Genomic DNA, 12,229 nt, shown 5'->3' with positions numbered 1-12,229 from the left:
GAATGTCTTTTTTCTGCTTATGCTTCTGCTCTTTTAAGGACATGTAATTACTGATACCAACAAGAACTCCATTGTAATCTCTTCCATTTTCATTAATGTACAGGTTTGTTCATACTTGTATAGCACTAATGATCATAAATCAAACCCAGCTTTTACCTTGCCTATACACTAGGAAGGCAAAAGTAATGTTTTTTACCACACATTTTCTCACCTTTTGTGGTTTGGTTGTTTGCAGTTTGTTTAAACATTTTTATGCCCACTTCAGCTAGGTCTCATTAATTCTACATTTGACATTTTTAATATAAATATAGTTTTTTTACATGGATCCTTGATCGTCGGCTAGTCTTGTAGAAAACCACAATGGTCTCATTTGTTCCTCACTTTCTTCTTGGAAATTGTACACAGCTAAGTTTTAATTACTCAGAGGGGTTTTGGGATTATTCAGAATTGTCAGCTCTTTTTTTGCTCAGTTGTTAACATTAAGTTTTGACTGTCTGTTCTTTGCCCACAGAGGTTTTAGATCAGTCCTTTATTTTTTCAGGATCAAATTTGTTTTTTTCTCTCATTCACTTTAAATCATATTCCTAGAAGGCTACATCTCTCTCCTCGTTGCTGTTTATTTTTGTGTTGTTTAGGGTTTTTGTGGTTTTTGGGTTTTTTGGTAGGGGAATATAGTTTTGGGGGGGTTCTGAATTGGTAGGAATAGAAAGTTTGTTCTCCTTTCTCTTAAATATGGTAATTTTTTGAATTTTCTTTTAAGACTGGATGCAGCATTCTGGGAGATTGTCCTGCAAAGACTTTCAAATATATATAGAAAACATCTAAATGAGTTAATTTGCAAAGAGGCATTGATTTAATTAATCTGCAATTATTCTGCGGGTTTAGGGCAGGAAGAGCCACATTGCAGTTCCTCCATTTAGGAAGCTAAGTGGCTAAGATGTCTCTGAATTGTCTGGTTTGTATATGTTTGTTCTGAATGCCTGTGTGCAGGCTGATTGTTTTAAGTCTCAGTTAACCGAGTAATAAAATTTGACAGAAGGTACCCAACCACTTCCACAAGAAAATTGGTTTTGTTTCTTTTGCAAAAACCTTTCTGTATTCGGAACAAACACAGACCTCCAAAATTTGTAGTTTTCCTTTGTCTGTTGGAGCTTGGTGGCTAAAATCACAGAAGAATTTCTCAGCAGAAGCCCTTCCCATTGCTGTACTGTGTGGGCCCTGCTATGGGGAGCACAGAACAGCTGCCATGGCATGATGCCACAGCTCTGGGCAGAGATGTACATCCTCTGCAGTTTGCCCCAAGAAATGAAAAAACTGGGAACCAGAATGGGCAGCAGAGCTATTCTGTGCTATCTGTGCTCTCTTGCTCGGGAAATAAGGAAATAAGGAAAAGGAAAAGGTAATCTATGGACAGGTGGATCACAGTCAAGATAGAGAATGTGGGAAATAAAAGGAAATCAATGGCAAATGAGATTTTATGGGAATTGTAAGTGTGTGAATGTAAATAACTATACATAAAAATATTTGCATATTTTTCATATAGATATAAGGAGGCATGGAGCAGGACTGAATAGAAGCAGAGGGAGATGGAGAAGGCTAGAGTCCACCCAAGACTTCTAGCCATGCAATCAAAATTGAGGAAGGGTTAGTCTATCTCTACAGGAACATTTGACAAGTAGGGCATCTAAGAAGCCCAGACTTCACACAAGGTTTTCTGGCATGTGTTCTTTACTTTCAGGTGCTTATTTAAAAAGCTGTGCACATTTACACCAATTAGCAGTTTTATTTCCCCCCACCTCAGTTCCCCTACCAGTCTGCAGCACTCTTTCAGAGCCCAAGGAATTTTTCCTCAGAATCAGCTGTCTTTTTCTTCCTGCCTGGATTAGTTTGCTGCTCTTGACACTGATGAGTCCCTCCAATAACACAGAAATTTCGCTTTGAAAAAAAGCAAATAATTTCCTCTCTCTGATTTATCCTAGTGACTCCACAGTCTCCCCTGCATCTATCTCCTGTGACTCTCTTTTTTTGGTATTGTCATTATTGTGTGTCTCTCCTATTTGAGAGCCTTCTGTTTTCCTCTTTCTGTGGACAGTAAAACCACCCATTACTTTTCTTAATGGCACTGCCATTTACCAAAATCTTCAGTCTCTCCATGAACAGACTTATCTCATCCACTGACACCTAGACGGGCATCTTCCATTCTGCAATGATGAGTCATTGAAAATTTACTGTGCAATTGATGTAGTCTTTAAGTATCAATATTTTGGAAAATTTATAAAAATGAAGTAGGGTGTCTTTTGTCTGGCATATTCAGTACATTTTGAGAATTTCAGTTTTAAAGGTGCTGAACCCATTTTTCTTTTGAATGAGAATTGCTCAAGTAACAGCAGTTTCATCTGCCTTAATGCATTGAGGAGAATGCTTCACTATCTGCTGTGTAATTGATTCTTGTGGATTTTCTCCAGCAGTAACTTATGACAAGCGCAAGCTTGGTTTTACCCCGGGGGTATAAATGGATGTGGCCAGCTGCTTCAGGTCATATTCCTTACAAATGGAAGTCATCCTGACAGCTGTTAATTTGCACTTGGCCATGCCATGTGTTGTTTTGCTCTAATTATTGGTCACTGTATGGAATAGGTGACAAAAATACACATGAGAACCCTTTATATCACTCGATGTACAATCATTACTAAAACAGATAGGATTTTCAAGGGTGGTTTTCTCTCCACAGAAAATTATTTTCCCTCCCACAGAAATGGATTGTTGCTGGTTTTGACACTTATTGGAAAGGGATGGAAAGAGGTGGACTATACCTTACTGTTTATGTAACTAGGTTCCCATTCTGTAAGTGGCTTCATTATAGGAAAAGAGAGGAATTTGAAGAAAATAAAGTTCTTCTAAGATCAGATGCAGAATATGGTTTATCTACTGATTTTGTCATGAGGTTTGATTAGGTGTTCTTTCCTCGGACCTTCAGCTACTATAACCACATCAAATTAAAGCAGGCAAAAATATTTTACTTTCTGAGCAAGAGAGTACCTGCTGAGCAAGAATGGAGAAGCACCATTGTGTTCAGTGTGTGAGCTTCCCTTCTGCTTCAGTGTGGCGTTGCAGAGGATATTTAATTGAAATCTGTTTTCTCAAACTCCCAAGGCCTAATTTGGATGTTAATTTGGGCAAGGTTCTCAAAGGACATAAGCAGAGGACTTGTTTCGTTCCTGGGAGTAGTAACTCCTGAATTTTTGCAAGATTATAGACCCATCTGTAGTAAAAATTATGAATAGTTCCATCCTATTTTAATGATGGCCTGTAAAGCATATTAAAGCATGTTGATACAAACACAGCAGACAGAAAGAGAGTGGTTGCTATAGGACTTGCCTTACTAAGATTTAATCTGAACTGAAACTCACCTCTAAATAATAATCCCTTTCGTTTTTGTTTTTTGTTTGTTTGTTTTTTTTATGTTTGCCTTTTAATAACAGGTGTAAGTGCAACCTTCATGCTACTGGATGTAAAGAAGAAAACAAAAGACTACTTTGTGAATGTGAGCATAACACAACTGGCCCAGACTGTGGAAAATGCAAGAAGAATTACCAGGGCCGACCATGGAGCCCTGGTTCTTATCTGCCTATACCTAAGGGCACTGCTAATATCTGTAAGTAGCTCTGTGTAATAACAATATTTCTTTATTAGAATTCTCTCCTGTATCGTGACTCTGAAGAAAGATGAATGCTGGCAAAGTTTGGCATTTCTTTATGACCAAGTGCATATAATTTGACAAGGTATCAAACTGTGTTAATTGTAATCATGCATAATCTGCACTCTTACATGGTTGTAAGTAAATTGCATGAGAACTGCATGTTTTTATCCATTGAGAAATCCCTGGACACTGCACAGAAAGGCATAAAGAATGAAAAAATTAGGACCCTTGACACAAAAAGCAGACACACAGAAGAGAAACCATGTGGGAATACCTGCAGTAGTGCTACAGCTGTGGCACCCTAGCTCTCCATCCACACATACTTATTGCCTTGAGATTAAAAACAACCTCAGCTCAGCATGGGAGATGAGGCCTCTGTTCATTTCTTCCATTTAAGAAAGCTTTAAAATGTCAGATTAATTTTTTTCAATTAATATCTAAAGATCTAGAGGCTGGTAAAGGAAGTTTTAACCAGATGTTGACCAGCTGAGTCCAGATTCACATGAACTCTTTCCAATCACTGAAAGTGCTGAAGGGGGAAATCAAAGCCAAAACTGGAGATCTTTTCCTCTGCTTGTTTCCAGTGCATAGTCATTCAACAAAACTCATACATACTTTCATATTATTCAAAGGAAGTTATTGACATTTCCTGGTCCTTGACAGGCATGGGTCAAAAAGAACATGGTGCTGAAAGAGAGGGCACAAGTACAAGTACAATCATCAGTTCTTCGTTTCATGGATCTATGAAATAAATAATGATTCAGAATCCTCCTGACCAGACTTAGCAGACTTAGCAGACTTAAATTCCTTTGAAGAAAGGATTGAAGATGAGGATAAGTCACCAAATCTTTTGACAGAAGTTACTAGCTTCTTTTAAGAAAAGAGTCCACAGCTTTTCCCCAATTAAAAGCAAAGCATTCATTTTAGAATATTAGAATATAACAATTTACTGAAAAGTTATTTGGGAAAAACAGAGCTATGTACTGCAGCTGAATGAAAAGTTTAAAACCAGAAGCAATGTGCAAAGCTCATAATGTTATCTAAGACTTCAAAGCAGCAGCTGTGAAGAATCAAAACTAAAAATTAGTATCATAGGAAGCAGGACCATATCAAGTTAAATGTGAGAGTAATAGATTGAGTAACAAACTATGAAGTGTGGGGACATAAAATGATGATAAAATTCTTACTGAGCTGAAAAAAAAATAACTTCCAAAAAGCAGAGGAAAACATTTTGTAAGAGTATTCACTTTTTTGTATGTTATAAAAACTGTGTGTGGCACACAGAATTAATACTTTCAAGCTATGTTCATAAAATTGGTGGGATTTACTAGGTTGGTTTTATTTATGTATTTTATGTGTTTATTTTATTTATATTATTTATTTTATGTATATACACACATAAGTATGTATGCACATATATACATTCCTATATATATATATATATATTTATAAACGAGCTACCCCAGCAAACATTTAAACTAATTACAAGATAGATGGATCCCCTACCTAGGGGATCTTCCTAAATGCAGGTTGTTATGTCAGATACATCATTTCCATCAGTAGAGCACATACCAGAAGAACAGTGGAATTAGCTCCCACCAAAAGGATACCTAAAGCTTGTTAAAACAACTTTCAAGATTATAGAATTCCACTTGATATAAAGTTCCATCAAAAGTCAAAACATCTTGCAAATTATAGGCAATCTTTTCTGCTTTTTATTATTAGTATCAGTATTATTATGATAGGATAATGGAAACCTTGTTTGAGCTGACAAGTGCTCCACTTACCTTCAAATCCTGACTTCAGCAGTGATCAGCAGCAGGAATATATGACAAACAGGAAGAAGTATGGGATATTTCATCTTTGTCTTCCCTGCTGCCAGCAATAAACTGGCTTTCTGAGCTGAACCCCTATAATACCCACAGTGGTTGCTAGATGCTCAGTGGAGAGAGAGACACAGCTTGATCTCAGTGACATCTTATGGCAATACATTGGACACTTTAATGACACAATGAGTGAATGGTATTTCCTTTTGTTTGCTTTAAAAGATTTTATATGGCTAAGACAATATCTCCCTAGGAAGAAACAGAGAACAATGCATCCCTGTTTGCATCTGTTACTTCCTTTATGACTAGATAGACATGAAATGTCCGCTCCTCCAAACTATTTTCTAAATTATGAATCCTAATTTACTTAATCTTTTCATATTTATAATAAAACCATTCCATATCTCTGTTCATCTGTGCTTGTTTGCTCTCTCCTGGTTCTATGATGATATTTTTTTATTTGGTGAGGCTAAAACTGTGTGTGATACTACAGACAGTAGAACAATGTGGATATTATACAGTGGTGCAAAAGTGTTTCTGCTTTATATTTTGTTATTACAGGGATCACCCCTCAAGTCCTTTTAAAAGACTGTGCCACAGTTACAAAATTTCTATTGGCATCAAGGCTGACATAAGTGACAGATTATATGTTACAGCAGTTAGTTCAGAAATGTCATATTTGAGTTCCTTTAAAGCACTTTTTGGTTGAAAATAACCTTATAGCAATTCTTATTGTTTAGTATGATTTATATCTTCTAAAACACCTTCAGATGATGATAGACATTGAGAAGCTTCCTCTAATTGTGAGAATCCCTGTAACCTTCTTTGTTGAAAACGTCAGTGAAAACAATTAAATTAGTATTCATTACTTTCATACCTTAATTGCCTGTCTACCCAGTTATCTCTCTGGGAGGCCTCCTGCTTCTAGTGTATTTTTTTAACAAAAAAGAATTATTAACTTTTATGTCTGTAGCAAGTTGATTCTCAAAATACTGTGGTTTATATTTAACTTGACAGTTTTTATACTTTTTTCCCTCTTTCTCCATTGAGATGACTTATATGTTTGATCAATGTCTTTCTAAAATCACTCTGTCGCTCTTGGGTTGAGCGTTGAAGGCTTTTTTTGTTTGTTTGCTTGTTTGAAAAACAGTTGAAGTTTAAATACATTAAAAAAAAAAACAAAAAAAACAAAAAAACAAACCCATTAAAGGTGGTTAATCTGAGTCTCTTATACACCTTCTCTCTAGCCTGCCTCCAAGCTGGTTGCATTAAATTATTTTACATTATTGTGTAAACTCTCAGCATAGCCAATGTAATTTCATGTGCCCTGTTGCATTTATGTCAGCATCCCCATTGTATGGTCAGTAATGCAGCCCTAATATTATACTCTCCATAGTGAGGTGTGAATTCTGTATATAGTTGCTGGAACATGTTGATAGAATCAACTTATTGGTTTGACCCTAAACTTTCCTTAATACATTACTCTGATTCCCTGAGGACACTCTGTAAAATCCAGTAATACAATGTCCCTCTGCTACTCTTCCTTCTTCCAGTTTTCAGAGTCTTTTACATTTAAGACCAAAATATTCCAAATCTTAAATGGATTTGATGTGTTTTTTTATCTGAGTGTGCTGAAATAAGGTACAGCTAAAAATAGTTGTATGAATGAAATATTCTGAAATCCTTTTTAGAAAATAAAAGATACTTTTTCTTGAGATTCTCTGCTTTGAGGAAATTTGCTCAGATTCAAGAATCCTAATGTCCATTTTCAGATCCTTCCCAGCTGGGGCTTCTGCTTTTTTCACTGTTCTGCATCTGCCTTTCTTTTTCTTTTTGCGGTAAATAAGATCTTTTCTTACCTTTTCAAGATCTTGAAACACAAAATCATTCTATATTATACTCCAGTTGTAGCCTAAGCATTGATATAAAGCTGTTTTCTGTATCCTTTTCATTTTAAGTCAACGTAAGTTTCTCAGGAGAAAATGTTCTCCTCATGCTCTGCTTGTGAAAGACATCAAATCCTCTGTTGTTTACTGGCACTAACAGTCTTTCCACCCGTGTCTCCTGCATAGCATTTATTTTATATTTTCACTCTATTCCTTGTGCTGCCACATTCTATGGATGGTTTGTTCTGCAATATGTTTTGACACTCAAAGTGAACTTACTGAGTTTTTCTGTACTTGGTATTACAAAATAGCTTTTCTCCTCAGCAGTTGTGTGTCTGACAGCACTAGCCCTTTCCTTCCTCCTGTTGGTTAGATCATCTTTGGCACTTATGTTATTTGCTCCATTAGACAGAGTGTGCTGGGCTCCCATCCATCAAAGCCTGCTCGGTTTTTGTCAGTCCCTCCACAACCAATAGCCTGTACCAGGAGTGTTTGACACTGGGCAAAAAACACAGCCCAGCTGTTGCATGACTTTTCTAATTCACAGTTCAACGTGAAACAAAGGATTGATCAGAACAGGGGGAACATTGATGGTGCTTTTTGCTCAACAGTTAGGCAGATGGTCTCTATCAGTTTACTCAATTTCTCTTTCCCCCTCTGATAGTGAAGCCTCTGTCTCAGCAGCACAGTTTTAATCCTCCCTGAATGGGAAAAGACTTATGAGGCATCATGGCAGCATGGCTGCCACAGAAATAGTTTCTGGCAAAAAAATACAGCACTAATTGCACTGATTACACTCATCTGTTTTTGTAGTTTTAACCATGAATTTTTGCTGGCACAAAGCCATCTTGAAGGACAGGGGTAAATGAAGTTGACCAAGAGGTTGTGTGATGGCTTTTCAGGAATCTAAATAGCATGTATCCCTGTAACTGAAAAGATCACACCTCCTGTCAATCAGACCCGTAAAGTAGGAAGGGCCCCATTTTCTCAGGGCTGCAGTCTCCGAAATAACTGGAAGGAACTTTCCAGTGCCTACTTTCATGACTGAGGTAGAGGAGATGAACCCATCTGATGTTCAGTTTGGAGAAATGTGACACTCCTACTTAAGAGGTAAAATGCTGCTCCTTGGTGATTTTAATAATATGTTTCATAGAGAGAAAAAAATAATTCAATAGTAAGTTACAAAACAGTAAATCCTCTTATTCTTCCTATTTTATAGTACATATTGTTTTTGATTCATGAAGCTTACGGAAAATGTAGAGCCACAGGAATATGTCACACAAAAGCTGTGTCAGGCTGGGAAACTCGGTGGTGGAGGCAAAACTGTAGTGTAACAAGAGCATTCAGGAAGACTGTGCTGTGTTTTTTTAAAACTGGGTCTTGAAAAATTATTCCTCAGCATTATGTCCTCGTGCATGACCCCGCTGAGTTGGTTGTTTGTGCTGTTTATGTAGGCATCTGTTGCTGGGAAATGAATTGCTTCCATCCATCACTGGTTTCAAACAAGTCTATTTTGCTGTATACAGTGAAGAAGAGTGATGAAAGCAGGTTCTAGTCCTTAGGCAGCAGTATGAGAAGGCAAAGTGTCTAAAATACTCAAAATTCTTGAAATGGTCTGAGTTTTGGGCTTTTGGAAGCTTCTGATGTCTATTCTATCAATTATGATTACTTGAAAAGAATCATTTGATCTCTCTCACTGGGAGTTTCCTAAACAGAGAGTTTTGCCAACTGGTTTGGAGTCACTAAAACATCATAAGAAAAGTTCCATATTTTAAAAGGTATTACCCAATAAACCAAATACCTAAGTATTTCATCTGTCCCATTTATTTGTGGTGATATTGCTTGGGAAAGCAGAGTTGGAGGATAACAAACTTTATGTAAGCAGTTCTTTTCCTGAGAATTGAAAAAAATTGTCAATTTTTACAAAGCAAGCAATTGCATAATTAACAGTAGCAAGAACTCTAGGACTTTTGCAATGAAAAACATGAAATTTCCTAAGAATTCTGCCTTTCTCTGTGTCTAGTCCTCCTTTGGCTGAATACAGGCTTGGCAATACACAAAAAGTTTATTTCTGTGATTATAACAATCCCTCCCTTGGAGGGACTGCAAGATGCTAGGTTCCTCCATCTTCTCAGGACTTAAATTACTAGAGAATTCAGACCTTCTGAAATTGATGCTGACGATCTGATACTGCAATCATGCCTCAGTGGAGGAGTTGCAAAGGAAAAAAGACTGCAGGGAGTGCTGTCATGCTGCAGCACAGATGTTCTAGCAAAAAGATCAGATGCGGCATTAACAGCCTTACCCTGACTCCTTGCTATGGAATACAGGTCTGTATTTTGTTCCTATTCATAAGTTAAAAAGTGTGGTGTAGAGTGCAGTTACAAGGATGTCTCTTTTGTCAGAAGAGCTCGCACTGCATTATTTACTATTGTATCCTGCCATGTCTTCATAGGAGGCAATCTTAATTCTCTGTCTCTGGGCTGTATTCACCTCACCTGCATAATTCACTGAGATCTTGGTGACACTCTTCCCCTGAATGTGAGCGAGCTGGGTGTATTGTTTTGATGGCAGCAGGAGTCCCTCCCGGGCTCCCTGTCATACAGCATGCACACATTCAACTTGCAGTGAATAAGAGGCAGAGAAGCCCATGGGAAAGATGGTAGCCAAGACCAAGTTGACGGAATAATTCGTTCATTCTGCACATGCTCCCTGACCAGAAAGAGATGCAGCCTGGCCACATTAATTGTGCTGCTGGCAGGAAGCACTCGTGGGCATTGATGATGGAGGTGATAAGAGACACCGCAGGGTGTGACCTGTCCTGAGACTGGAAGCAGCAGTGTGGCCTCTCTCACCAAGAGCTTGACACTGCTCCTTTGTTACGGATTTCACTCTAACGCAAACTACTGAAGAAATAAAAAACTTCCTTTCTGTCCTAGCATCTGCTTTTATCTTCATCGAAATAGTCAGATCCATGGTAGCTAATAGCTAAAACAACCCTTTTCTAGAAAAAGAAGAAATGAGAAAATTACAGGGCAGATGCAGAAGATCATATGGTAGGAAAACACCAGATTTTTTCTCTCTCAAGTAATACATACATATTTAGATGCACTTACAGCAACCATGTAATATACCAAACCACTACCCTCAGGTCAAATTAAAAATAAACAGTACTAGAGACTTTCTTCTGCAATGTTTGCCATTTCAGGAGCAGTAGCTACCCCTGAACTTCCTTTGCACACTTCACTTGCTGTTTCCTCAGTATAAAACAATTACTATCACAGTTATTTCAACTGGAAGATAATTTAGACTGAATATTGTTTTGGTTTAACAACTGAATGTACATAAATGCAGTCACTCGGTTTTATTTATACTTTACGTCTAGCTGGGCGGAGGTGTCCATCAAGGGAAGTAATGGGCCTGATTCCTCATCTGTTTCATGGCTGCAGAGTACTCACATGGCTGCTGATACCCACAGGAGGCTGACTGGCAGCAATCCCCATCATATTCTGTAGTGGTTTCCATGCAAAGGGCAGGCAGCGGGGGGTGGCTGACCAGAGGCCACTGGTGTTCCTGCATTCCTGCAGTGGTGCCAAGGGAGAAGCTCTGTGGTCAGGTCCCTGCAGAGAAAAGAGGGAGAGGCAGAATCATCCTCCTGGACCTCCTTACCTAAGGACTAGCACCAGATATAGCTCAGCTGAATTCAAGAGCTTGCCTCTTGAACTTGTAACTGTAGAGCTCATGAAAACACTAAGAATAATTTTTCCATCATGTGCAGTTCTCACAAAGCATTAACAGACCCTGCATCATGGCCCTACATAACCACCTCTGTTCCAGGCAAACTTAGATGTGCTGTTCTCAGTCTCTTTAGCACAAAGCGCAAAAAGTAGAGCACTAGCAAGGGCAGTCACCACACACAGGGATACCTGGTGGTATGCTTTACAGAAAAAAACCACAGAATCACACCAACCCAGAAACTCAGTATGGAAAGAGAAAAGCAGCTTTTCAAACAGAACCCAAAGACAACTTCACAAGGTTAATACAGAGCTTTCAGGCTAGCAGGCATCTTGTTTTCATTATTCTCTGCCCAGGAAGCTTTTATCACTATGAACTTCATTGAAAATTTTGAAATACAGTAAACGAGGAGAGCAGACTGGCAGGAAAACCTTCTCCTTTTGCTACAATCTGTTCAGGAGAAAGGAAAGGATATTTTGTATATGTGTGTAGGAGAGAAAGAAGTTTGAGGTGGGGGAGTATAGTCAGAGAAATTACAAATACCATTTCACAGTGAAAGGGTGAGTGTGAGAACGCAGTGTCTGTATTTTAGCTAATATTTGTGCAGTTTCCAACAGTGTATAAAAAGAAAACAAATCCTGCTAATTTAAAACAGCTACAATGACTTGCAAAAAATGAAAGCAAGCTGCTACTTAAACTTTGGGTGATAATTATTTGAAATTTAATTCCCTTTCTGATGTTTAAGACACAGGGATAGAAGTTCTTTACATTATCCTAACTGGAAAAAAGCACTTTTTGCTACTTCTAGAACTGCAACAAGATTGTTCTCTTAATAGTTTTTATTATTATCATTTAGTTTTAATACATCATGATTCTTAAACTTTGGAAAATACATGGTAATTCAGCAGAAGTAGAAATAAGTAAGTTTGCAAACAACATCTGAGTGTGGGACTCAGTTAGCAGCAGGTTCTGTTCCAGTGTGATGCCCAGCACTGTACCACACCACAGGTTCCATGGGGTAATGAAATCAGCAAGCTGCAATTCTTACGTGTGGCCCAGAAGTGATGTAGTGAAACACAACA

General features: G+C 38.0%; 1 protein-coding gene across 1 annotated transcript in view; it reads left to right on the top strand.

Annotated features, from left to right (window-relative positions):
- The window catches only part of NTNG1 (netrin G1), a 147,576-nt gene that overhangs the window by 88,884 nt on the left and 46,463 nt on the right, over nt 1-12,229 (top strand). Inside the window, exon 3 of the mRNA XM_030455432.1 lies at nt 3,483-3,659. Coding sequence (XP_030311292.1) covers nt 3,483-3,659 — 177 coding nt within the window. The remainder of the gene's footprint in view (nt 1-3,482; nt 3,660-12,229) is intronic.

Source organism: Calypte anna, chromosome 8, assembly GCF_003957555.1.
Source record: "Calypte anna isolate BGI_N300 chromosome 8, bCalAnn1_v1.p, whole genome shotgun sequence".
NCBI classification, from domain to species: Eukaryota; Metazoa; Chordata; class Aves; order Apodiformes; family Trochilidae; genus Calypte; species Calypte anna.
This window is presented reverse-complemented; position numbering and strand designations above follow the sequence as displayed.